General features: G+C 43.0%; 2 protein-coding genes across 6 annotated transcripts; one reads left to right on the top strand and one right to left on the bottom strand.

The window, feature by feature from the left end:
- Window positions 1-2,117: 2,117 nt before the first annotated feature.
- Window positions 2,118-14,712, top strand: LOC110976659 (immunomodulatory peroxidase-like). The gene is made up of 15 exons (XM_022230134.2): window positions 2,118-2,772; window positions 3,254-3,453; window positions 4,173-4,305; window positions 6,219-6,412; window positions 6,843-7,016; window positions 7,202-7,432; window positions 7,809-7,912; window positions 8,431-8,658; window positions 9,658-9,819; window positions 10,366-10,541; window positions 11,199-11,366; window positions 11,873-12,042; window positions 12,198-12,321; window positions 12,836-12,981; window positions 13,418-14,712. Exons 1-15 carry the CDS (start codon window positions 2,750-2,752, stop codon window positions 13,507-13,509), a joined length of 2,325 nt encoding a protein of 774 aa, XP_022085826.2. The 5' UTR covers window positions 2,118-2,749; the 3' UTR covers window positions 13,510-14,712.
- LOC110976660 (inosine-uridine preferring nucleoside hydrolase-like) lies at window positions 7,258-20,853 on the bottom strand. Of its 5 annotated transcripts, XR_015426487.1 has the most exons (10): window positions 20,524-20,853; window positions 18,748-18,954; window positions 18,705-18,715; window positions 17,804-18,098; window positions 17,192-17,328; window positions 16,515-16,610; window positions 15,175-15,431; window positions 9,718-9,789; window positions 8,708-8,839; window positions 7,258-7,395 (listed from the first exon to the last, which is right to left on the bottom strand). XR_015426487.1 is itself a non-coding variant. In XM_087141416.1 (8 exons), the coding sequence occupies exons 2-7, from the start codon at window positions 18,926-18,928 to the stop codon at window positions 15,177-15,179; spliced, it is 975 nt and encodes a 324-aa protein (XP_086997542.1). In that variant the 5' UTR covers window positions 18,929-18,954; window positions 20,524-20,853; the 3' UTR covers window positions 7,276-7,395; window positions 15,175-15,176. The 5 variants fall into 5 exon arrangements, 4 of the variants coding, with proteins under 4 accessions (XP_086997542.1, XP_022085827.2, XP_086997540.1 ...); XM_087141416.1 differs by lacking the exons at window positions 8,708-8,839; window positions 9,718-9,789 and having other exon boundaries at window positions 7,276-7,395; XM_022230135.2 differs by lacking the exons at window positions 7,258-7,395; window positions 8,708-8,839; window positions 9,718-9,789 and having other exon boundaries at window positions 14,040-15,431.
- Window positions 20,854-27,665: the final 6,812 nt, after the last annotated feature.

A 27,665-nucleotide genomic window follows, 5' to 3' on the forward strand; every position in this document is an offset into this window, starting at 1 on the left:
GACACCCACCTCTGCGTTATTTACTCTAGGCCTAGTACCACTGACAGTCCGATTGAAGATCGTTATGAATTCAGAATCGGGTGCTTCCCCGGCCCGGCCGGGTCGAAGGCGGAGGACGGTTATGATACTTCTCCTTTTGCCAAGCTTATACATCATTTTATTCCCTTGATAATACGGGGCGGATCCAGGATTATTTGCGGGGGGGGGGCTGGGCCAGGCCGAAGATGTTTTTTTAAACCCTAATTAACAGTCCTCAATCCTCCAATTTCATTATGATTCTATATACACCCTGGAGGGTGAGGGTTTAACTCATAATAACTGAGGAAATATCAGAAATGAGTGAAATTGAGAAATTAATGCGTCAATACTGAATTATTTGAAAGTCTCAAGTGATGTTCATGTACACGTATGTGGATATCCGCATGCAAAGGGAGGGCGTGCTGGGGTGCAGGCCAGTAATTAGGCCGAAAATTCAGTGCTCGCGCCAGCCAAATCACAACCTGCACTCAAATTCTCTACAAGAAAAGAAACAAAGAAAATTACGAAAGAAATGACACAATGAAAGGGGATGAAAATAAAGTAAAAATTCTCTCAAAACAAAATCGAACACTGCCTTATATGAGTGTTCGTGGTTTATCTGTTAGTTGCTGATGAGAAACCCCCCGCCCATTGTTTTTAAGGGTTGCTGTTAGACTGTAAAATTATTTACAACTTTCCACACCTTTTCCATTTTTACATCGCAGGAATATGGGCGTTTCACAAAAGAGCGCCTCTAAGAGTTTGCAGTGCGTTGTCCAATCACAATGCGCGAAATCTGTCGACTCAATGTGTGTTTGGAAAGGAAAGGGTCGGCAGATTTCGCCCACTTTGATTGGTCAACGAGTGGCAAACTCTTGGAGGCGCACTATTAATAATTATATTTTAGATTCAGCTGGTCGCTGTCAACTCTCATACGAGTTTTTCCCTGGACTCTACACAATGTCCAGTCCGGGCCGCATTTTTAAAATATTATTACACACATGGGTATACTCCATGTAACTTCCTATGGAAAAATTGGTTCTTTGGAGAGGAGACTAGTTTTACAGCCTCGTGGAAGTTTCCTATACCCCGTCAATGTCGGACTTGCCTTTGAAATACAAACCCGCCAGAACCCCGATTTCAGCCTTTATCCAAATTGAGTTTCCCTAGCGTGTAAAAAAAAAATCGTGTCGGAGCTCACACCCGTGATTATTTGGTACTAAAGATGTGCACTAATCCGCATCCTAGTCAAATCCTAGTCCGACCTCGGATCAGATTGAATGTGGTTAATAAGTCGGATTCAGATTGATACGGTAAGATATGCAGGACAGGATCGGATTAATCATCTCTCCAGTAATCCGGAAAAAGCCAATAAAAGACGATTTCGTTTTCAATTTGTTTCAACTGCGGTGAATTTGAACCTGTTTGCCATCGCAAAAAATGCGGTGAATTGTTTGACTGAGCCAGGGAGTCCAACGGATCGAATCGGATCAGATTAGATAGAGCAATTTTTGGCAGCATTACTAGATGCAACGGAAAGTCCTGTGACCTCGACTTCCAGGGTAACTGGAAGTGCACTGATAAGGGATTATAACTCCAAAACGAAAGGATATCTTACACCCAACCAAATTACCAAAAAAAATTATCAAAAAGTCTTTAATATTTGATGTTAAAAGAGTGCATAGCTGACGTTATGACATAAAAGGGCACCCTCTGGCGGCATATCAAATGCAGCTATTGCTTCAGACTTGAGATCAGCTCTGTTCGCCATAGTGTCATGAAAATGGTTGAAAACAACTTGTTAGATATCCAGGAAGTTAGTGAAGGGACAAGTTATTGAAGGGACAAGTTTCAAGATCTCCTCTTTATTGGACTTCGATTGTCTTCAGTTGGAAGTGGGTGTCAGTGTGTGAAAACTGCGCTAATCAACGATTTCGGTTTCACGAACCGGCAGCCGGTAGTGCGCGTGCACATCGGACGCTGAAGCCGAATATGCATGACGATATGACGCCACGATATGACGCCCAGTCGCTTGTTACGGAAACTAAGCGCGGAGTAAAATGCTTTGAAATGTTTGACATGAATTTAATCCATCCATAGACTTGCTACCTTACCCCGAAATTTACTTAAAATTTGTTTTATTAACCAGCGGAATAAAGACCGGAAACAGTTCGTGAAAACACGTAGTACTCGGTGCAGCGTCGGCAAGTGCCGCCCCATACCGGGTACCAGTTCGTGAAAACACGTAGCACTCAATGCAGCTCGGCAAGCGCCGCACCATACCGGGTACCAGTTCGTGAAAACGAAAATTACTCAATTCTCTAAACAGCACACAACTTAAATCCCCTCGCGTATACGACTGAACGTCTTTTGTAGATGAGACCAAGAAGATGTGCCTAAATTATGTAATCTTACAAAACTGGAATCGATATCGCCCGGTCACCTCGTGTTTGTGTGAAACGAAAAAAGTCCCGTTTTGGTACATACTAATGATGTGGGTTTTTTTTCTTTCAACTGTCAACAACTGTTTCCTTGAGAACCATATGGTCATGTCCAATTTTACCCACGTGGGTAATGGATCGTGCAACGCGATGAGTGGCTATAAAATTCAGAGTCGTGCTAAGCTTAGGCTACTCTTCTGTCTTGGTGAACGGAGCGAGACTTGGTGCATTACGACAGAGACTGACTTCATCGGTGGGTAAAAGTGTGGGCTAAAACTAAACATTTCACCATGAGGATTCAATCGGTTAACAGGTAAAAAATCATTCGTACATTTTTTTTTCTCCACTGTATTGATGGCGTCTACTTTTTCCAGTTTTTTGTTGTTGTATACTGAGATATTCTCAGGACATAACTGTTGTATTATCTTTGGATTGGGCCTTACCCTGAGAAATGTTCACAAATTCTGGCTGCGTTTGTAACCAACCAACAAAGAACTGTCCGAATACCACCAATTCCTTCCGCTAGCTCAAGCTGAACAGCGTGTTTATGAGCGTGAAGAAGAAAATGTATGCATGCCGAATTTTAACATCGACGAACAAACATGCTACCCTCTGTATTGTATCCTGACTATAAGCATCCACAAGTTAACCAGCCGCGCGTGTTTGGCACGAAGCATTAACGTCCAAAGTCTGATACAGCATTCTATCACTCAACAATTTCCCGCACATTGACAAATGCCGGGCATCCCGGAGAATTGTTCGCATTTTCTTACGGCGTTCACGTCTCTGTTCAGGGTTTGTGTAATCTCCGTGGCGTGGTTGGCGTGCATCGCACTGGCATTTCACACCGGCCGAGAGGACGCCTACTCGGTGGGCGATACCACGGAGCTTGACTTCGACGCTGCTGGTGACGTCGAGCTCTTAAACGAGCTGGAGAAACAAATCGCCAGTGCAAAGAAATGGTTTGCTGAACAAGAATTAGCAACGACAGCAGGTGAGCAATATTTAACACCTTTGAAAAGAATTGAAGCTCTTTTTCTGGTCTCTGTGGCACACAATCAAAGATGGAGAACGTATTCGAAAAAAAATTGCCTACAAAGTTTTTCGTCTACAAAAATATTGGAAAGGGTTCTGCGTTTGGCTTTCAAGATTGTAATGATGTCTGATGATGTCGGGCGTCAAATGTAAGCTCAATTAGTTCTTAAAAAGGGTAAAACATTGCTGGGGAGCTAGGTTTCATCCGTCTCGCTGGATATATCACTGGTGAACCTGCCGCGTGTTTGTAAATTATTACGAATTAATAACAGCAAGAAAATCATTCATTGTATATTGAACATTTGCTATTAGGCTTCTTTGCTTGAAAGTGTTGCCTCCATGACTAAGACTTTTTATTTGTGTCAGCAATTTTGATTGGAGCCTCTTTGTTGTGAATATTGATGGTTTAATTGATATTGCTAAAAAATGGTGACACTTGTTTTAGTTTGGAAAATTCAATTATCGAAAGAGTAAAACTGAGCCAACGACCGCACTGCACGGTAATGTTCAGCAATATTATTGGAATTTGTAGGGAAGCGACTCGTTCTCTACAGTGATTTGGAACACTGCATACTCGGAAAGTGATCATAACATTTGATGGCTAACAATCAACATTTTCAGGATTCTGCTTGAAAATATTTGTAGTTCTTATCCTTCTGATCCTTTTCTCGATCCAAGAGGGCCGTCCGAAAGAGAGAACAAGACGTGACCCCCACGACCTGCTCCATCACTTCGGATTTACGCACGCGCAGTCAAAACTACTCGCGAATGCTGCGCGTGCGTTGCAGAACGTAAGCGGAATTTACAGAAGGTAAGTATTCGACCCTCTTTTTTTACATTTTTTTCACGAGTCACCGAATGTTGTAACTGGAGTCGAGTTGAGCAATTTTAAAGAAGTTACTCGAATCGAGTCGAATCATCGGATGGTCGAGATGGTCGGTCCAGTAGAAATCGAATCACAAGTGTGCGCTTGAGTCGTGTCGAGTTCTTGATTTCACAGGTACTTGAAGACCATCTAATAATATTTGAAAATAATAGACCTTTTCATTAATAAAATATAATTTATGTGCGCATGGCATGTGGAGGCAAACAGCTTGAGCGACCCATTGAAAATGTACAAGGCCTGAATTTCAACGTCAGTTTCTCCCAGCTTCTGCACTTTTTTCACTTTCGTCTTCGAAAAACCCTTTAAAGTTATTACTGCCATTACTTTCTGGTCTAAAAGGACTAAAGAAAACAGTCTTTGCTTTTCGAAATTAACAGGACTCCTTTCCAACCATATACAGTTCAATAGGAATGTACTTCAGGGTACTATGCACCACTTGTACTACGCTCAATCGCGGGCTGAACGCGAGGTGAATTGCGAGCTATCTGGGGTGCATGGGTATGTTTCGCTATATATATACGTAACGTATCGCGAAATTTGTTAGCTCATATACACAACGGAACCCTACTGATTTCTTGCGCCCTCGTGTGCTTCAAACGAACGAAATTTTTCAAGTTTTTAATTTGCTCTCCAAAAATTCTTCTCGCACCTGAAATTATAATAGCTATAATAATTTCAGAGGGTTTTCCGAAGAGGGTTTACTGAAGATCTTGACGAGATGTTACGAATGAAAACGAGTTACAGCGTGCAGTAAAGTCGTACCTTTTTTTATAAATGTTATAATAAACAAGGTGTTATTCATATAATTTTATGTTTTGTTATTCATGTAGTCTCGTAACTTTTAATTATAATTTTAATTGTAGTTTTTATATAGTTATTACTGTGTTATATTATTTCTGCTATTTTGATATTTATAGCGCGCTATTGAATATTGTTAATAGAAATAAGGCGCTTAAGAAATGAAGCAAATGTTTAAAATGTCAAATGTTAAAATTGTTTACAAAGTTCAGTTGTGTTTTGTGCAATTATTATCAATGAATCAGCATCTTTGAGAGGTCTTCTGCTGTCAACACGAGTAGGATGCCTGCGCATTACACTCAGGTCCACGTCGTACTCCAGCCGTTCGAGCGCTCAAGATTATATTTACGTTAACACGAGTATATCTCGCTCGAACACACCCTCGGCGTCTTCAAAGAAACCAGTCGAGCACGTTGGCTTTACCTTCGGTTTAGCTTCGGGTCTGGGGTTATTTATTAACCCTAACAATCCCAAATCCTCCGATTACAATATGATTTTACATACACCCTAGGGAGTTAGGGTTAAGAATTAACATATGTACTGGCCAGTAATCCAAAAGCTAGAGCGAGAAAAATGGAATTATAATAGGATATTTTTCAGTAAGCTTTAAGTGTGAGCGCCCAACTCAATACACAAAGTATGCCCACTCTTCATAAAGATTCGATCCACTTCCAAATCAGCTGTTACAATTTGAGACCCGGGTAGTTGAAGCCTTCAAATAGATTTCGAGTCTTCTGATGAATTACTCAGGTCTTTCTGCTTACTTAAATGTGGAATTTCAAAGTAAATGTAATTATGATTTCATTGTATTTGTTTTGCAATTGTTATCACACATTTTGATTGTTCTGAATTTGGCCATTAGCAGGTCGCGGCCGGTGAACAAAATTATTTAGAACATTTTGGAAAGTGTATTGAAAATGTTGAAAATCTTTTTATTATTTTGGAAGTTTCGCGACTTTTAAACTTTAAAATAGAATCATGTTGGAATTTTGTTTTTGATTGAAGAAAAGCAGATTATTACTGAAACCTTTTTCTCCCAGAGTCTTTTCCGAGCTGTCCCCCGAGGGGAAGCGACAGCTATGCGAGGCCGCTGGCTATGAACTCACTGCGGACGACTGCCCTTCTTCAACCAAGTACCGCACCATCGATGGCACATGCAACAATCTCATCAATGTGAACTGGGGAAAGGCGTTCAGTCCTTTTGTGCGCATTCTTCCGGCTGCATATGCCAACGGTAACTAACTTGATAGTCAACTCTAGGAGTCAGGATTCATTTGAAAAGAACTTGAAGTTACGCGGTGTCTCAAGCGTAGGCCGTGTCCAAAACGGGCTTCCAGAGCTACGGCTAGGTCTATTGTCTACGCGTCTCCGCGCATTTCTAATGGAGTGAAAACCTAGACCTAGCTCTAGACAAGAGATTCGGATGCAGCCGTAGTCTCGGAAAACCTATACACTTGACAATAGGTGATAGACCCCGAAAGTTTAACTCTACAGGATTTACTCAATAACGTTCATTTATCAGCTAAGATAATCAACACACATTCTGACAAAGGTACCTGTGGTAATGTTATCCTTAAAAAGGTGTTGCTTCAAATATGTTGCCCTTAGATTATCAAGAATTACTGCTGTGCGCATGCGTGATCAACTTTTGTTTCCTTGAACAGATTCGGCCGCTCTGAGGCTTGCGAAGTCTGGAAATCCACTCCCAGGCGCTCGTGACGTCAGCATGAAGCTAATCGAAAACGAGAATAATGTGAAAGCCGAACCCTGGACGGTCCTTATAATGCACCTAGGGCAGTTTCTGGACCACGACATAGACCACGCAGCCCTTCAGAAAGGTAACTGACGGTCAGTTTTAAGAAAGCAAGGGAAAAATTAGTCATCGATGGTACTAATAAAAATGATGCACTGTGCATGTCCAGATCATTACAACATCCATACTTACGTAGACTTTTACTGACATTTTCTTCCTAAACAAAATCTGATTTTGATTTGATCTGACCTTTTTGTCATACCTCTCCAGTTAACTGTACTTGCGAGACCACTGACAAGTGCTTACCGATCGCTATACCGGAGGATGACCCGTTTTTCGAGCAGCCCTGCCTCAGGTTCGCCCGCTCCGTCCCCGTTCCCGACGCGAACTGCAACATCGTCCCCCGTCAGCAGGTGAATCAGATCACGTCCTTCATAGATTTGTCCCAAGTCTACGGCTCAACTCTGGAGAAAGCGATGGAAATGAGAGATGTGAGCCAAGGTGCGTACTGATCGGTTGAAAGTATTCAGGCAAGGAAGGCTTCTTCGTCTTTCTGTCTCCGTTTTCTTAAAGGTATGCCTACTTGACCCTGGTAAGAAGCGTCTATGAGATCGAGACATCAATGATGCCAGCAGGGTTAGGTCTAGGTAAAATTATTCTCCCTGTTGGAGGGACAGTATCCCTACACTGCGGTTTGGGTACTACCGCGGTGACATCCATTCATTCCTGAAATATATAGTTCCCTAGTTGCACTTGGAAACAGCCCATTTTAAATTTCCAGTTACTATTGTTATTTACATGTTATGTTTATGCTTCGCGTGGTAATTATGATGAGTGATCTTGAGAAGTAGGATTTTGTTGTCGATCTTTCATGCAGGCAAAGGTCTGCTGTTAGCCATGGACGACCCAAGTAACAGTGTCGGGAAAGAACTACTACCAAACGATGAGGAACACACAGACTGTGTCTTCGCTAACCCATTGGTTAGATTTATGTACTAAATGTCCAATCAGTGTACATAGGCCTATCGTATTTGTAACGATGATACTGCATTGAGTTATTGCGTGCTAATATCGGTGCCAAATCTGTGTGCATGCGCAGACAAATTCACATCGCTGATCATGCATGATAACTTGACCGGCCATGAAAGGAAACTAAAAGAAGCATCAACAATGTGCTGTGACTTTGTTTCCTTTTTAATCTTGACAAAAATCTCCAGAATCGTAGGTATACGATTCATACATCGTCTACACACCGGGTCCTTATCGATGATATTTACATCCATGGTCTCAACTTTCTTTCGACTCCATCGATTGCAATTCAAATGTGGGGGTTCCCAGTCCAAACCTTAATGTATAGGCAATGGTCATTCTCACCGCAACGCAGACGACCCTAAATTCAGTTAGAGACGGCACTGATGTACGTTATATACCAGTCTTGCACCAATGTTAGCTCACGAGGAATTATCACAACCATGGATACGCTATTTTGTCCTCTGCAGCTGAAATGCGGCCTTGCCGGGGACGTGCGAGCGGCCGAGCAGCCGGGCCTGACCAGCATCCACACCATACTGCTGCGGCAGCACAACCGCATCGCTAAGAGACTCTCGGAGTTGAACCCTGACTGGGACGACGAGACGTACTACAACGAGGCACGGAGAATCTGCATCGCCATGTGGCAACACGTGGTTTATAATGAATATCTACCCCCTCTTATGGGATCCCAGAATGTAAGCGTGCCTTCCTCTACGGAAACTTCCTCAGTGAGGTTTGACTTACTTGGTGTATCTTTCCAGCCGATCGGATCTGTGTTCCTTGACATGAAAAATTGATATTTTTCATCATCTTTAGGTGGAATGCTAGTTCATCGCAGGTTGCTCTCCCCGCTAATGCCTATACCCGGTTTTACTCCTTGGTAGAAAGAAAAAAATGAGATGAAATAAAATACACAGTCGATTGACCGGTTCCATAAACAGAAACAGTCCAAGGTCGCTGGCGACTCGAAAACTTCATCCAGAAATATTCGAAAATTATCCAGCTACGTATGATACATAACAAGTTTGGACAGTCATTTGAAAGACGAATGCTAGCGAGCTTTTTTTGGTGGTTAGGTATTTTGCCCGGTTCCGCCAACCACGCCATCTGTACCGTAGGTCTTGTTTTTCCGACACAGAAGGACGTGCGCCATACCAATGCTGAAAGTGCGCATTGTAACATAATCTTGCATTCAGTTTGTATCCAATACACATTTGAAAATGTACAGAACTCATATTTCTACGGTTGGATAGCTGATGATTTCCGATAGCAGAACGGATTTTGGTTTGAACAAAGTTACCGCGATGATCGTTTAAAGAGCGACAAACGCAACGTCGCGCAGAGCACGCACGTGCTACTGTTGTAAGCTGCTATCAGCGAAAAACTATCGTCACCGATCTTCTTAATTTACAGCAGCAGTTCTGTAAGCAAAACAGGTTTTCTGCAAGATCTTCAAATAAACTTTTTCAGAGAAGTAAGAATCGAGTCCCTAGGAATTTTATCTGTCTGAAAATGAAGCCCTTTTTTCTGAATTACGAAACTAGACAATCAATTGTATAACCAAAACTACCATTTTCAGCAAACTCTGCCTCTCATTGGCAAGGCTTGTAATCGGAATCTATTTGAAATGGTCGAGGCTCCAGAAATGCCAATCCCTGTTTATTAAAGCGTCTTGATTTTCTTTTGCTATCAAGATGGCTAAGCACGGTCTCCGAGTTCACCCGGACACCTTTTTCTACGGATATGACCCTTACCTCAACCCCGGCGTCTTCAACGTCTTTGCGGCAGCGGCTTACCGTGTTGGACACACGCAGGTGCCTTCCACACTGTTGAAATTGGACCGGGACCATAATGTGGTGAGTTTAAATTGAAAGAACAGACAATTTCAGCCATCATGTAAACTAAGTTGAATTCTTTAAACATTGCCGTTTCGTAAGTGTTACCGCTTTCAGTTCCTAAAAAAAGTACGCAACCGGATTCGAAGCCTCTCATTTCATGTTGATTCTAAGATTTTCAGTCACAAGATTTTTTTGTGCTGGGAAGCGCTAGCGCCTTTGAAGACTCTCAATATTCTGGCGTGCATGGAACTGCCGGCCAATATAGAAATACACAGATTCAAAACCTTGCACGCGCCTCCACCGACATGGTATGCTTACTGAAGTGCCTTTGCCCATCATGTTACGTCACGTGAAAAACCTCCATAGCTGCACGCTATATCTAGTTTGAATTCAGTGTTCCAAACGCGAATAAAGAGAAACACTATAAACATTTTAAGAAAGTGTTTTATCTAGGTCCTCGAAGTTTGCTCGAAGGCCCTCGAAGTTTTTCTTTCGAAGGCCCTGTATCACATTTGTGCTGTTTCTACCTATAATCGAGCCCTTTGTCTTATCCTTCTCCTTTAGATGGAGCAGGTGTCACTCAGCGAGGCTTTCTTTAACGCCACTTACATGAACACCTCTCACGGTCAGGGAGGCTTGGAGGCCTTCATACGAGGCATGGTGGCTCAGGCAGTGCCCAAAGTGGACCTAAGCATGACTAACCACTTGACCAAGCACATGTTTGCAGATCCCCCTGGCGGGTAATATAGGCCTATGTTTTGTGTAAACATCACAGTTTTCAAACAATTTTTAATTTCGTCTGCCTGCCCTCATTAGCCCTAACCGAGCTTTTCAAGAGGCTGTTGGCGGTGTACCCTATCATTAATATCTCGCGTGTGATGACAAGTGCGAGAACACATATAGCTATATCAATGCCTTGAATCAATAGGACAAAGTTTTCCACCCCAAGCAGTGGAATACATGTGATTAACGTGATAAAGCTCAGGAATAGGGTTGCACGTGCTTCGTATAGCCCTTACCGTCGGTACTCCTTGGGCCCTATACTCTGCAAGGAGCACCAGCACTACCCCCAGAACTGTGGGGTCCGACGCCCGCCCCGCTCCCACGGGGCAGACGTCGGACTCCACAGTACACCAGCACCATTGTTATGATATACATTGTATTGTAAGCCACATGTGCAATCTAGTTGAAATCTTTCCCTAAATTGACAAAAATTAATCAAAAGGAGACACTAAAAACTTTAAGAAAGCTATCTTATGTGAGTTCGGTTGTTCAGGTTGAGAGTGTAAGCTGTGTGTTTTTATGGTGCATACATTGTGGTATTTTAGGCCCCAAAATGTATCATAGGTCCTTGGCATAATATGGCTCTGTGCATGCAAAACCTGTTTCTGTCACAGGGAAGGCCTTGACCTGGCGGCACTCAATATCCAGCGGGGCAGAGATCACGGCATAGCAGCGTACAACGACTGGCGTGTGCACTGTGGCTTGCCTCGGGCGTCAAGCTTTGATGATCTGAAGGATCACATGACGGAAGCCACCGTCCAGAAGTTCAGGGACGCTTACGAGTGAGTTGGTACCTAGTCTGTCTTGGTGTCCCAGGTGCCTCGCTTTATTTCATTTCTCCACTTAGCCGTTCGAGGAGCCGCAAATAGAGATGGCCATGTAAAGTCAGGTACATGCAGTGTGAAGCAAAAATCGGCCGCGGCCGGTTCCTAGAATGCTTCGTGTGAATACGAAGGGAATGTTATCTCAAATTCACAGTGGACAGTTCATGGTTCAACTGTTGACTGTGACTTGATGAACATTTCAAATTCACGGCTCAGTTTCACAGCGAAATGCCCGAGGAAGAAGCCCGCGGGTAATACATTGTAATGCGTACCTCATTAAGGACCTAAAGGTCAAAGCTTCAGCAGCAAGGCAGGGCATAGGCATAAAAGGAAGAAAAAGGGAAACAGGTTGAGCGGACTTCAGTGGCGCAAGGGGTCGGGGGAGGTACTTTACTATGAAAGTGTCGTATGTTAACGGCGGTTTTGGGAGGGGAATGATAATAGGTGTTGGTCTTGTCTCGCAGTGACGTTGATGACATTGACCTGTTCCCTGCCCTGATCGGCGAGGAGACGGGAGACGGCCAGCTGATGGGACCCACCTTAGCTTGCCTAGTGGGAGAGCAATTCCACGCCCTCAAGTTTGGCGATCGGTTCTGGTACGAGGACGGAGTTGGGGATCAAGCTTTTACCAAAGGTGAGAAAATGCTTTTCAAATTTAAAATGTAGTTTCCAGTTGATGAGAAATTAACAAAAGTAAGTGGGTGGGTGAATAAGCCCAGTTAACATAAAAAAAAGGACTCGAGAATAACGGTACGTCTTGTTTAGCAATCATTTCATGTTGCCTTTCAGATCAGCTCACTGAAATTCGCAAGGCAACCTTTGCTCGCCTGTTCTGCGACAACATGAACGATTTACCAACGATTCAGCCGTACGTATACATGGAACCAGACGTGGGCACAGTACCATCAGATTCGTAAGTAGAATAGTGCCTAAAACTCTAATTAGGGCTTCATTCACCTAATCACATTATTGACAGTGACAGAACCTTGCATGCTCGCTAGTTTATTATGCCAGCACAAGACGGATTTCATTTAGAATTTGGCTCTCGAAGAGTACTTCATGCATTTGGAAACTTTTCAGTTCGATGTTATGGAAGCATGGGCCGTATCACAATTTCTTGACTAAGGCACGTCTGGAAGCTGTCGGCTAGAGGCTTCACAGGGCTTTCTAGTAGTAGAGACTTTCTAGCTCCAGCTGTAGCAAACCAACTGGACGCAGCCTGGGCAACCAGAGCTATTATACCAACCAGAGATACCTTTGAAACTATCCACGATATCACTGAAACCTAAGCAAAATCTGTTAATAAATGAGCTCAAAAGGAGTTTTAAGAAGCAAGACCGCCTCTTCCACCGTCTAGCCGAGAGGCTAAAAGGTTTAATACCTGTCGGTGAAAGTTGTTGATTTTATACCGATGTTTCCGTTGGCAGCACCAATTCGTTTTACGAGTACAGCAAGGCTAATGACTTCCCCAATTCTAACGGGGCAATGCCGGGCTTCTTCAATGGACGGGTGTCATGCAGTGATACAGCGACTATTCCCCAGCCTTCAGTCGAGCCATGGAAGGAGGGATACGGTGAGTGATGACTCTCATTGACTTGCAACGCAGGGGTGCGAGGTTCGAAACCCAGAAATCAGTAACAATCCACTGATACTTCAGCCCAAGACACTTCATTCTATATAATTGTTTTCTTCTTCGTCTTCGAGAGGTAACTCTACATCCTCGCCACCGCAAAGAGGCCTGAACAATTTTTGAATCGTCTCTAAACTTCGTCTCTGCTTTGAGAAACAAATACAATCACATTCTCTCTGAAGCACGAACGACTTCATGTATATGCCGATTTGTCAGTGATGTCATGACTTTGAAAAGATTAACGAGAGTATTTAATTATTTCATGTCCGTCCATAATCCACACGTCACTTTAAAAAAAAGAGGGGCCCTCCTTCAATCACATAGACCTACATTTAACTTTGAATTTAGCGTAATCGGAATCTTTTTGCTTCCACTCCAGTTGAAAGCGATGGTGCGTCCGGTGGCCAGGACCTGCCTTTTAGCCTCCGTCAAGAACACGTGATCTGGTACCGGCTGCAAGACCAATCATAAGCCTCTTTTAGCCAGGCGCCATGTCTGTCGGCACACCGATAGCCCAATTTCAGGCTCTTCAGATTTTGATTGTTTATATTTCCGAAAGCTAATACTAAAATTTTACGTCTTCGTGTGGTGACTGGAGGTTTTTTTGGAAATGAAAAGGGTACATTTGCACAGTTTCTGTTTTGCAAATTTTAAAACCTTGTTTTTTGCTATGAATTTGTGATTTGTTACCTCTGCTGAGAAGAGAGCAGAGTGGGGGCAGGGACATGCCCCTCAGAAGAGGAGAAAAATATACGTTTTGGAAAAATAATTAAGGTGATCGGTTGGGTCTACTTCATTTCTCCTCCTTTAAAGTATGTAAGAAGCCTCCCAAAATGTAGTCTAACCCCTAAAAAAGGCGATAAAAAGATTCATAAAAAGAATTCCATATTCGTTGGCCCCCCTCCGAATAATGTGGTTCTGCATACATCCTTACGCTGGGGCTCTATACCACGGTACACTCTGAATGAACTTTCCGTTTTTCCGAGGAAGTAATTGGAGTAGTGAATGGTTAACTTTAAGAAATTTAATTCATGATATGTGATACAAAACTTCTGCAAATTGCTTGCTGACTACAATGACCTAAAATACAAATCCCAAAATATGGAGGGCTTGACGTTTCGATCCTGGCAGAATCTCTGTCAAAGGCTTTTGAGAAAGATTCTGCTAGGATCGAAACGTCAGGCCCTCCATATATTTTGAAATTTACTTCATATTCAACTGACCAGTTTGACTCATATTTAACGGTGAAAAGCAGAAAGAAAACATATAGAGACAAGAATGATTTACCACAGACTGGGCAAAAATTACTACGACTGAAATTTCAGCTTGGTGGACAATGCAGTTTTGTGGAGTTCTGTTTCAAAAACAAAACTTTAACTCCTTGCCAATAAAATAAAAAATAAATGGAGCCCTATTGTAATACTAAATGCATTAATGTTATGTCTTTGCATTTAATTTTACCTCCAAATATAGTTTGTGGCAAGAAAACTGACTAGTAGAAATATCCATCAGTGGGTTTTTACATGTGAGTCGTATTTAGGTGTCCGTCAAAAATGATTTCAAGTAGTTTACATTCAGTGATTTAATTTTGAAATTTGCCAGACGTAAGTTTATGGATTTATATACCAAACAGTGCATGAATAATCAAATACCAATAATAGAATATATTGAGAATATTTTCAGAGAAATTATCAAAAATTACATAATAAACCCGTACACTTTTTCAGACGTCGTTAAAATATTTGAGTTATAAAAAGTTGAATACTTTGATTCATGAGACTTACCCATTGGTTCATCGAGCAGAGTGTCAAAGAGCATGGAACCATAGCCAACTAATTTGTGCAAACTTTTTCATCCCAACCCCCCCCCCCGGCCAAACAACGGCCTTGTAAGAGCCATGACACAACACTCACTGTGACAGAGATCTTGAGTCTCCCACAGAGGGTCTATTGAGTGTTTGACCGAGTTCGGGCCACCAAAGATGGTGCCTAGACCAAAGGTTTGAAGCCACTAGGAGTCATCTTTGTAGCCTAAACATGGTCGCACTTTACGAAGGCTTCGAGCCTTTGGTCTTGATGCACTAGCCAGTCAGCGCACGTTATCAGTGGTTTCACATAGCTCCACAGAATTCCTTACCCTCATTCTACACAGCTGGCCAGCAGTTCCTTGTACCTGTCCATGTTCACACTCTGGACCACCGTCCGCTTCCTCTTGTCGGCCCAAACGGAGTGCCAGTCCACGATCATCTGGCCGCGGGTCAAGCCCTCCAGTGACACGGAGCAGGGGCAGAGCTTGGCGTCGGTGATTATGGACGGGTCTATGGCGAGGGTGACGGCCAGGGCGTCGCAGCAGTTCCAGCCCGTGCTGTCGATGCAGAAAAATTCTACCTTCAGCTGCAGGATTGAGACGAAAATCACGATGGTTACTCAAAAGTCAAGTCAAAATTCTGAAGCAAGACTCATAGTTTGAAAGTATTGCCAGTGGGTCAGCCAAATGACATCATAGGAAATCATTGTTTTGGAATCCCAAAACTAACCATGCCAATTCATAAAGTTTCTGCGTAATCCACTACGGGCGGAACAAAAGAGGGCGGATTTTTTGGTACTCACCGCATAGGCGCACCATAAAGCATGCAAGTTTGACGCGAAGCATGCCGAGTACGTGTAACTAATTTATTCTGGCATGCATGGTCTTTGTGTACACGCAGAACACGTGCAAAGGCCTGCTTGGAATCACCTGTCTTTCTTTTCGCCAATTGGGGGCGCACTTCAGCTCGGGGTGGATAGAACTAGACCTTGAAGGTCAGGGGTAGCTGCTGAAGGTTACATTTAAATGCAGGAATTTTCTACCAGTTTTTAGCCCTACACACTTTGCATATGTAGGTAGTTTCTGCCAGAATTTACCTCCTGCACATAATGCTACATGTACACAGATAACTGAAACTGTGAACCAAGAGGGTGGAGGAAGTCTACACCCCCTTGGCTCCTCTTGAGCTCCGCCCCTTCTAGTACTTTTCTGGGGTATATAATGTACTGAGAATCTGACTCAGTTCTGAAAAGACATACGCTGATGGAATGACATTCCTGTTTCCTGCAAAAAGGCTTAGGCTGCGTCCTAATCTGTTGTCTAGAGCTAGGTCTAGGTCTTCGCTCCAATGGAAAAGCATGGAGACGCGTAGACAGTAGACCCAGCCGTAGCTCTGGAAGCCTGTTTTGGACACGGCCTAAGAGTTTCTCACTCTCACTCTCATCAAACTTTGAAAGAAACAGAGTCAAGCAAAATCAATTTCCACTTTCCAGTACAACATTTGGAATAGAACCTACACAACTGGATATAGAATAAGAGAAATCATTTCTTTCAAGGGAGGAATCGAAACTGAACTGTGGTCCTCAAAGTCAAAAGCCGAGGAAAGAACCACAGCATCACTGACATGATGCCAGTGGCAATGAATTTCCTAATGGACGTGGGTAACCCACCTTCTCATCGCTCATAATCTTGTAGCTGTGCTGGCTGATGGCGTGCAGGAATCGGCTCTTTTTGGTTGGCTTCTGCATCAGCCCGTCGATCCATTTCTGGATACAAGCAGGGAAAAAATCAACCAGTGAGTCACACAAATAAAGTGTCTGTACACTGTGCATTTTTCTCGTGGCCTGAGCCACATGTACCATTCCGCTATTGTGAGAAAAGCACAGAAGACCGTGTAGATCATGACAACTCCCATGCTATTGTCCATCATGCACCTACTCGGTGGGGTGCAACTTCTTACTCAGGTATTTACACGAAAGACTTGGAAATGTTACTTATCTTGTGTAGATATTCCTTTATTTTTGTGTAGCTAAAGAAGTTTGGTGAGATAATACCCATTTTTCTTGCAATGGGAACACTCTTCTATGCTGGAGTTTTGTTGATGGGTTTTCATGACTGTTCCTCTGCCTTTTGCTAGCGATAACCCTGATTCAAAGTGCCTCTAGAACTGTTTTCCAGGAAGGGGTTAACCTCTCTAACCTAAATTCTCTAACCTTTGACCAGGCATCCAAACAAATCACTTCTACCCCGCCTCATGCCCTGATTGGAAAAGTTATTGACTCTAGAAATACAAAACAAGCTGGTTCATTGTTGTCAGATTGGAGGAATTCTTGGGGGGGGAACTTACAAACGGTACTTCTGTTGCCATGGTGAGCTCCCATGTTACCATGGTAACAGGGCACTGGAAACTGTCCAGGACAATGTAGGCTGCTTCTGGATCCTGGTAGAAGTTGTACTCCCCGCAGGGGTTGGCATTGCCTCTACCTGTGGATTCACATGGTTCAGTACTTCCGATATCCAAATTTCATACAGTGAAATTCTAAGGTAAAAAGAATGTCATGGAATGTTTTGTCGTAACCATCATTTGAAGGTTCAAGGCTACATGTATTCCAGCCCGCATGCGCTGAACACCACACTGGAAACAGTATACATTTTTGGCTGACCCGTTTCTGAAAAATGCGCGCTGCGAAAAAACAGTCTTGGTTCACAAAATGTTGGGGGGGGGGTGGATTCAGCCCCTCCCCCAAGCTCTTTTAGGGTTAAACAAACGTTGCTTTGTAACAGGCCGCTGATAAATGCTGATGTGGGATATAACGAGTAGATCCAAAACACTAACAAATGAGAAATTACAGTCCTCGGTTTCTCACTCTCCTCTTTCACTGAACTGCAGTTTTGTCTATCAGTTCAATATTTTTGACTGACTATGGGCAGGGTAGTTTACATGTACGCTAACTCTTACCATGCATGTTACCCCCCATGATGAAGACCCCTTTCAACTTGGCCGAGAAACCCGGCGCCATTTTTTCCGCCAGGGCAAGATTGGTCAGGGGCGCTATGGCAACCAGCGAGATCAGCCCTGGGTACTGGTCGGCCAGCGAGATGAGCATGTCCACAGCATGTTCAGAGCGCTGGTGACCTGGGTCGATAGTGAAGTCCGGGGGCGGAGGCACATCCCCCAGACCGTCCTTCCCGTGGAAGGCTGTCTCCGGTAGGTCTGTCAGGAGGGGTTTGGGGGCACCTTTGTAGACAGGAACCTGTGAGGGTGCAGGGATCCAGACAAAACAACCAGAAAGGGGGATGCTAAATTTCGCCAAGAAAACAAGTTGTCACAAAAATCTGGGAAGAATGAATGCGGGCTACCATGAAAGTTTACATGCATTCTTTCATTCACATCCACCACTGCTTTGGTCTAACCAGGGAATAAATACTTTTATGTTCTCAAGAAAAAACAGTCAGCAAGTACAGACACATAAGTGAAGCGCTGTAAATATCCCTAACCCACCAAGTTCCAATAAATCCAATTAGGAGGTTTCAGAGGGTCTTGTAGATCTAGGAAGGTAAAAAGCTAGCCACTATGTTGTTTTACATGGGGCTTGACAGCCCTAAAGTTTAAGTCCAATGAGTGTATCGGTCATTCCCTGAATTCTGTAGAACAAAATCAAGGAGATTTTTTGTGCAAATGCCTGAAGAGTTAGGCTAAAGTGGAACTGAAGACACAAAGTTATGCCTCTGGCAGATCTAAAGTGTGTAGGACTATCTTTACCAACACTTTTTCCTGGCATCCATTAGAACCGTCTGTTTTTTGAGGATGAACAAATCAACAAGAGGGACTCTTTTGAGTAGTTCCTAGTGATACTGACCTCCGGTCTGTCACAAGCATCCAGCACCCGGTGCACATTGTACCACAAGCATCCAGCACCCGGTGCACATTGTACCAAACCTGGTCCACATTCACGTTTCCCTTGACACAGGTGATGGCCAGCACCTCCGTGTCGTGGTTGCTCAGGGCAACCATGAGAGCGTGGGCATCGTCGACTCCCGCATCACAGTCAATCACCAGGAGGTTCTTCTTCTTGGAGGACATCTTACCAGTCTACTTCTTGATACGACCTGCGTGAAGGAGCAAGACTACATTTTGCCTCCAATTGAGCCTCGGTGAATGTTACTTCTGGATGAGCCAAGACAACTTCTGGCTGTAAGCCATACAGAAAAAAAGAGGCCTAAAATTGCTATATAATACTGAAAAACCACTGACAGCTGGTGCATGGCAAACTCCTTGGCACATGATGTGGGTTTTCCAGGGTAAGGTGGGGATCTACAAACTTGTGATGTCATTTCTTTATGCAAGATGCAGAAAATGAAAAAGAGACAGAAAAGGGGATTTCACAGAAAAGCCATGAATTTTGGACTGTGGACCTGACAGACTTTTGGGATAAATCTTCGTCTGATTCAGTAATATGAAAATTCCATTCACGAGTAAGATGAAATTCAGAACGTCAGCACTAGTGCAACTGTGGTCTTTAGCATGCTTAGTTCCCTTTCCAAAATCTGTCAGAGCCACAAATCGTACACAGGTGAAACATCCTGCAGTAAAACAATGGATGAATACTGTAACTTTTGGGGGTAAAAAAACAAACATTGTGATGGACCATGGAATAGAATCTGCCACCATGAATTGGGAGATGTATGTATGCTTCACTATCAGCAACAGGTAAGATAGAAATTACGCTCATTTTTACTGCCAGTGAAGTGAAATAATTGTGATCTATCACTAGTTGAAAAACAATGCCACTTGGACGAAGAAAGAAATAAAATGAAAAAAAAAAGAAAAGTCTATGTGCTGGTCATCAATTTGAAATGGCATTCCTTTTGCACAAAGTGCAATTTGCTTGCAAAACTAGGGACTGTATGGAGCGCCCTCACAGAGGGTATTTGGAAAGCGTTCTATGCACGGATATCATTAACCCTGTGCACAAACCCTACAACTGGTCTGAGAAATCCTCAGTAGTTTCTAAGTAAATGTTTTGATATTTTCCCTACTAATAATGATGACTCATCGCTTTCTAATGGATATGTCACAGTAGGGAAGACTTAGTGATGTTGGTAAGATGGAACTCTTGCCAAGTTTTGTTGTATAAATTCAATGACAATGGAAGAACAGGGGGCAAAGGTCTTGGCTATATCACACACATATCAACACAGGAACAAAGATCTGTCCTCAGTACACACCTGTGCACGTCCTAGGTTGTACTGGCCAGTGAGCTTTGCAGACTCTAAAATTCGATTTGTTGATGCACAACTTAAGTTCAAATAGTAAGAAGGTTGCATACTGACTCCACATTAACAGCTTTGTAACTGTACGAAGTCTACAGGGGTCAAGCAAATTTTGCAAGGCGTTGTTACCTACTGTAATGTTAGGCAGTAGCCTAGCATGCCTCTCCGCAGTAGAAGGGCTACTAACGTTAGTAGGCCTAGTAATAGTACACGTAGTTGTAGTAAGCAGGCCCAGTAATAGCCCCATTAATGTGGCCTACGGTCCGCTGCACTCCTTAGCCATATTGCTTGGGGAGAGCAGCGTACCGTATACTAATAATAGCTACCTGTCCTAGTAATGACTGACATGTGTGATCAATAAAAAGTGAAGGCAGGATGCAACATTCTCTCCTTTAATTCACTTACTCCTAAAAAGCCAAGGACGTATGAACTCCACAACCAATGGCGTGACGGTGCTTGAAAAATAGGAAAAACGCAAATTCACTGAAATTTGTAACTTCAGATGACCATGCAGAGTGCAAGACAGCCCATTACTGAGTTAAGACGCCACCAAGTGATGTGAGCCAGGCCAGGCCTGGCCTGGACGGACGGCTTGACGTGACCTGGCCGAGTTCGGGCGGCTTGTTCCCGTGACGTATGTTCACGACGAACAGCTCGATTTGTTGTTCGTGGGTCTCCGCTCGAACGTCGGGAACATACATCTGGTTATCACAAGCAACATTCAACATGGCGGCGTCCATGTACGTTATTCGAGAGTTAAGATTTGGATGGGCTGAATTCTTTTCTGTATAAACAGGAACATTCATTTCTGTGTTACGGAAAATAATAAATGTTAATTTTGCAAAACTTCCCATTGTCTACATGGTCTAGGCTTTGGAAGCCATCTCTCTACCTTTTGCAACTGTTCAAAATCAAAATCTCACGAGTTTTTCCGTGTGTTCCTGTAAAACCCTGACGAGGAGGTGATGTGTGATCCTGTTTTTTTTTTATGTAAACCGAATGTATTGGAATGTTGTGTAAAGCGTCGGCCTGGAGAGTGTTCAACTAACCGTGTCAGAAAGTTTCGTTGTACGCCCTTGTGGGGAGACGGTGCTTAAATTAAGAATTTCACGAAAAAGATTTTTCGAATTTACTCAAAAAGGAGGAATTTCCAAGGTAAAGTTATTTTATACTTTTCGCAAATTGAGGTATTTTACTGAAGGGACCGTGGTTGAAATGTCAACCCAGGAAAGCCATAGTCTGGTTGAATGGAGCGATTTGGAAACTGAGCTTCACACACTAATTTTTTAATACACAAGTACAAAGGAAATTACGAAAGCCCAATCGTACAATTTTCGGCCTGACACTAATTCGCTGAACGAATTACTAATTCGTTTTACTAAATTTTTATTCCAAAATTTACTTATTCGAAAGAAAGAATTACGTACTCATCTACAGAGTCCCCAAGTGGCACTCTTTGTGTTTTTTGTGCGCGTATGATTGCAGGCCGGTTCACTTTTCGTTTCAATTTCATCGGTGTTAGCCATGCGAATTTTCGCCTTTTCCCGAAGATACCCGCAAAGAGGATGGGGTTTTATGAAAGAAATAACCCGAACTGAAAACTACCAGTCGAAATCCGTGATTTCTAGAAATATCTCTATGATCCCTCCTGATTTTGGCATGTCTTATTGGAAAAACCTGTGGGATCACAAAAATTAATGAGCTTTCGCGCAGAAATCCAATTATTTGGTAGAACGCACCCATATATGCGATTAGACGTACGCAGCATGCATGCCGCGAAGCACATGGGAATCAACGCAAAACAGCGCCATCTGGAGGCTCAAGTAATTTGTATTTCGAATTAGTGCCAGACTGAAAATTTATACTTCATTGGCAAACGAGTGGGGGGGGGGAATCTGCCTTGAGCAGAAGCTCCCCCTCATGAAAAGAGCCGTGTTGGTCCAGATAGGAATTTCGTTAGTAGCGATGCCGGCGACCATCAGAAGTGCATTTCATAGTCGTTTGTGAACCGGCGAAGTGCAATCCTGACCAAAGGAGCCTCCCTTGCTAGGAAAACTGTGCCCTCTCTTGGTCAAGCCCGGGGCTCATATATGGTTCGTATGTGTGACCTCACTTCAGTTTAAACTAGGCCCACTGCACATGCACAGCACATATTGATCGCCGTTTACATGGAACCACGGAACCGGAAGTTAACACGTAACTTCAGCGATCGTCCAATGGGAACCTGCAAATGGTGGCGTGTCAATCTTTGTGACGAAGTCACTTACGAACCGGATAGTGACATAAAAGACGCGGCAACAGGAAGCCAACACAAACGCTATGACGAACCCTACGCCCACTCTGGTGTCTTAGAGAAGTCGACCATGATCGTGAAAATTCATGACTTGAAACGGAACTTGACTGTGTGCCACTTTCAAGTCACGTTCTGCCTCGTCTTGTCATCAGCGCTGCTGCTGGTTGTTGGTCAAGTGTGCATAACAGTAGGCCAACTGACACCCGGAACTCACATGAGCAAGCCAATATCAGAAAAACTGAACTAGGCCCATGATGGACGGATTTCGCGTGATTGGGTCAGAGAAGCATTGAGGCTTAGGCCGACACTACAAATACTAAAGTAGGCCAATAATTTTTCAAGCCATGACGAGAAAAAAGAGACGAGACGAAATCATTATAAAGATTGGTGCATCAATTATTTGAAGACTAGGTGGCGCGCACCCCTGTTTCTGTGTCAAGGTACCTTATATATGAAGCTTATAGATGTAATCTTTTATATAATTTTCCTTGCTTTAAAGGCCAACAGAATCAACCTGTCGATTTTCATGTTTTCGTCATGTATTATACCTTTTAGTTTTGATTTCTATCTTCTTATTCACATAAATTTTGCGTTATTTTATCTTCAAGTTAGTTACCTTAAAAATTACTTTTTTTTATCTGGGAAGTGGTTCGGGATGGACTGTACAGTCTTTGCCACAACCCTTGACATTATCAGAAATTGATAAATAACTACATAGAATTAAGTTAATATTTGCTGGCAGCAGAAATCCTAGCCTACTTTTCTCTTTTCACGCAGCATTATTGATTGCACATGTATTTTAGTTTATAAATTGATTTGATACACTGATCCCTTTGAACTGCTTGCTTCTCAAATACTGAGACACACTGTTCACAATTTTGGGAGTTTCACAGTGAGAAGCGACTGTACTTGTCTCGTACGGGAATAAAGTACGGTGGACGTACGGTATTCACAACTAGCAGGCGTTTTAACCATCAGGGTATTTTTTGTTTTCGTTTTGCTTGCAAGATAATTCACGGGGGAAATTGCAATGTTGCCACCCGTGTGACAGCAGTGCAGATTATGAATATACCCAGGGGCAGTTGGCAGAGAATGAGAGATCAGGGGACAAGGCGCCGGAGGAATACTCAAGCTCAAGCTGTTGGAGGGCCTCAAACTAAAGGGGAAATGGAGCACGAGCGAGCGAGAGAGTCGGGGTGCCCAAGGGGGTCTCAGCCGCATCCCCTCGATATTTCAATGTTGTGTTGATGCATCATTTAGTTGGTAGGGTGGATTTCTGAAAAATTATGCATTCCTGCCTCGGATTACCGACCTAGCTGAATAGGCCGTTGGGTGTCATCCGCTGCTGAATATCTCCCTGGCTTCAATGCTTTGCTTTTGCCCTTTTGGATATCCGAATAAATCATGAAATGGCGGATTGGAGAAACCTATGCAAGTTAATATTGCGAGCCTCCCATCTGCGAATTACCCAGTAATTTGTGCATGGAAAGATAATTTTGGTCATAATTTTCATCTGATCAAAGTGCGATTTTTCACTATAATAAACAAAAAGTGAGGTTTCGTTGATAACACCTGCCTCTAACGCCCGAAGCTCTCCACCCCTCAAACACATTGCGTCAGGTATATGATATCCTTGCCCGAGGCCAAAAGTAAATTCCTAATCCAATCTGTTGGGGGCAAAAATTAATTTTTATGGGGGGGGGTATAATCCTTTGTGACCTTTCTGAGGGTTGAGGTAAAATTTGGGTTTTTCACGCTTTACAAAGGGCTGCAAGAAAAAGGAAAACCCCAAAATATCGGGGTTTTTTGGTCGCATTAAAAAAAATACAAATTAATAATTGTTTTCCGTTGGGGAGGCAATTACCCCCCCCCCCCCCATTTACCCTAGGTCTGCCAATGACCAAGAGTTTCATGTTTCTAGTTGCCCTGAACGAGCGAGCGGCCGTTGCGGTAGACAGTCCCTTGCAAACCTGTACTGAATGCCTTTCCGACCACCGTACGAACGCTTCACGTACATGTGGATGTACATGTCCCAGCGAAGCAGCAGCTGACGCCGTCGGTTATCCGACAGACTGACCGACTGCACGCGGGACTTTAATATCTGGTGCTATAATAAGCTGCCCAGTTCAAAAGAAAGGTAAGGCTCGCTGGCTCATATGCAACAAGGTATGAGACGGAGAGTACCCCCCCCCCCCGCTTTGTGTTGGTCGTTGTCTCGCAGGAATCTGGGGAATTCCTTTCAGACATCTTGGGGGGGATGTGTTAAGTAACAATAGTCTGGAATGTGTATAGGGATTGGACATGTTGGGGGGGTTACCCCTCGGTCTCATTTCTTGCTGGGTATACGCTGGCTCGCTTGGGGGAACACGCAGACACCCTTGGTCACAGGGGGCTTTGGAAACATCCCAATCTCGTGCGCTCGCCGAACATCTCCGGTATTGAGTCGGCAGGTGGCTGAGCAGCTGCGCTATTGGAACAATCGCGCGGGGGGATCATCAGCCTTGACGAAGAGGAGACCTGAGGAGGAAGATGGGGATTGGAGAGTCTGTGTAAATGTCTGAAGAGGTTGCTTGAGAGGATTCGGTTCATATTCTTGGCGCTCACACAGAGAAAAGGCATTCAATACAGTTCACCAGAAAACTTCCATTTTTTTTTTAAAAACAATGACCGAGCATAGGGCCAAAGTCTCACTTTCCAACAAAGCAGATTTAAGGACAATATAACGTCGGTGACGTCAATGTTGGGTACAAGATCGGTACTGCTTTTTGTAAACTTCATGAATCACAGGAATAATGTTTATTCAAATTCTGTTTTTGTGGATCCAAAGGCTTTCTGAATCTCTAGTCCTGATTATATAAAGTTCCTGTTGAATGAAAAACGCTTAATATTTCTCCCTTTTTTGTCGTCGTTGGTAAAAACTGTCATTTCTTAAATTCGGAAAATAAAACCCGCGTGAGTAAAAATTTCTTTGTAAATGTCTGCACAAGACATATGACTTTCGCATAAATAGTTTCGTCATAAAATGAGATCCAACAAAGACAGCTGGGATTAATTCAATTTCAGGGAGAAATTTCATGAATGTGTGACGCGTTGACTCGCAAATTGAATAGAAAGAATGCAATTTTTCTCGTCAATTACCGTCTCGCAGGAGATCTCGTTTCCTGAACACCCCCTCCGGGATTGAGCATGCCTTTCAATGAGTAGTTTGCTTCCTGCTGGCCTATTTCCCGCCAAAATGTCAAGGATTACTTAACAGAATGGCACTTCGACGTTTTTAACGACCTCGTTCGGTCAGTCCGAGGAAAGAAACGTGCCTCAGTCAAATACCAAGGGCTCAAATTGAATGGACGGAATATCAAGTAGTTTTCTTCGCTTTTTTTCTCAATGCCGATTTGTTTTTTCAAAGTATCGAAGTTGTCTAAAATCCAAGTTCATTTCTCCGAAAGAGGTTAATGGATTGATTCGAAGTATCGGGGGAATAACTGTAAAGCGGCCGTTCGAGGGAAGATGTCAAAAGTTGTTCAAATCTATTGTCGAGACTTTATGCTTTCAAGATCTGTTTTGTATGCTACACGACCACTGAAAGCGGAAAGACCAACGAATGTCAAGTTACAACCGGTTCACACATCTTGCATTCGAAAGGCAAATAATATTTCAGTTGCAAATTTAAAAAGATTAGATGCCTTTCGATTCTTTTATATTTCGCTGCAAATGGCTTCTTACATCAATTTCGCATGAAATGTAAACCTACCTTTTAATTCGTCTCTTAAAATCAGTACACTGTACTCAAATGAGCAAGTCCGTTTCTACACGAAAGCCTACGATGCGGACTTGGAGCATGTTCAAATTGCAAATATTGTAAATATTGAGACATGTCTGCAGTAGTGGGGGGGGACTATTGGGTACACTTTGACCTTGAAATAGGAAAAGGTCACGTATGATAAATATGAATGAGGATAGGGTGAAACCTTGAGTACAATTTGACCTTGGGTAGGGGTATAACAATGGAGTAGGGGTAGAAATACGGTACGAATTGACCTTGACTGTAGAGGGAGAATATGAACATAGTGGGTTAAAAACTTTGGGTACAATTTGACCTTGCTGATAATAAAAAATAGTGGATGAGTCATACAGTGTGTGATGGTATACGGACTGGCCCACCAGGCAATCCTAAGGGGTAATAAGGAGTAGGAAGCGATAATCCCTATACAATAGACAGCTCGTGCCGCCGGTTAATGAGAGAGATAATCTTTAGATAATAGACTGTATGTAGTGGCTGAGCTGTGTCGGCGGACTATTGTATTAATGATTACATTGTGTACGTTGGAAGTGAGCGTTGGTCTGACTTAACCTTTGGACACTAAGGAAGAGAGGGCGCCCACATGCTAGCGGTCTTTGGGTTTGGCTTACTATGGCTACCGAGATTCGATCGATACGGGAAGAAGACTCTATTGTCCCTAGCTGAATTTTTAATCCTTTGAACTACAGTGTTTTACGTCTCGTTACCCTGTACATGTATACGTTTCACAAATTCAGTCAGAGCGGAGCATTACTGTTGTTCGTTATTGCGGAACCTAAATGTAAAATACAGCATTATATAAAATTAAGAGTTCTGGGGGTGGCATGACGTCAGTTGGGATTTTTAATACGTAGCAAAGGGGTAAATTTATTCGTCGTGCTGTGGAATATTGTGCAGAAGTTCCGGCCAATATCCGACCTGAAAATTATCATTCGATAGTCATACCGATAAGTATAACACAAAACAAATTCAATGGACTTCACATATTGGTTTCTGGTAGGTTTGTACTGGTACCGTTTTATTTCCCGTTGTTCATCATTGATTTTTTACAATAATTATCTTAGTAATTTTAAGAATTACTACAAAGGTGATTACCGGAAGTTTGTTAACTTTGAAATCAGGGTTATTACATGTATTCATTATTTTTGGAACAATTTGTCTCTACAGACTGTTATCTTTTAGGCATGCTCCTCTTCGTCATGAAAACAGTCCGGCAAATTTTTCAGCATGTTTAGGCAAAACTCTATTCAAGGCTTTGTTGACGTCCATGCCTTTATCAAGTTTTCCATCGAGATCATCCACAATGTCCTTGTGAGTTTCATTTTCCCTCAAATATAGGTAACTTGACAGGAACTCCTTATAGTTGTCGAAAAAGTCTTGTTTGACGGCCCAGAGGGTCTTTCTGTTTGCCTTCTGCCTGGCTTGATCTTCATCCATGCCTTCGTTGACGTACTT

The sequence above is a fragment of the Acanthaster planci genome, linkage group LG09 (assembly GCF_054643075.1).
Source record: "Acanthaster planci isolate LZ-2023a linkage group LG09, COTS_SCS, whole genome shotgun sequence".
Taxonomy (NCBI): domain Eukaryota; kingdom Metazoa; phylum Echinodermata; class Asteroidea; order Valvatida; family Acanthasteridae; genus Acanthaster; species Acanthaster planci.

Excerpts from the sequence above, each read along its gene's own strand:
- LOC110976660 (XM_087141416.1), bottom strand. The coding sequence starts at position 18,928 with ATGTCCTCCAAGAAGAAGAACCTCCTGGTGATTGACTGTGATGCGGGA. Across the intron at positions 17,329-17,803 it reads CATGGGGGGTAACATGCATG|GTAGAGGCAATGCCAACCCC; the intron begins GTAAGAGTTAGC and ends GTGAATCCACAG. Across the intron at positions 16,611-17,191 it reads TGGCAACAGAAGTACCGTTT|AAATGGATCGACGGGCTGAT; the intron begins GTAAGTTCCCCC and ends GCTTGTATCCAG.
- LOC110976659 (XM_022230134.2), top strand. The coding sequence starts at position 2,750 with ATGAGGATTCAATCGGTTAACAG. Across the intron at positions 4,306-6,218 it reads GTAAGCGGAATTTACAGAAG|AGTCTTTTCCGAGCTGTCCC; the intron begins GTAAGTATTCGA and ends TTTTTCTCCCAG. Across the intron at positions 10,542-11,198 it reads TTTGCAGATCCCCCTGGCGG|GGAAGGCCTTGACCTGGCGG; the intron begins GTAATATAGGCC and ends TTTCTGTCACAG.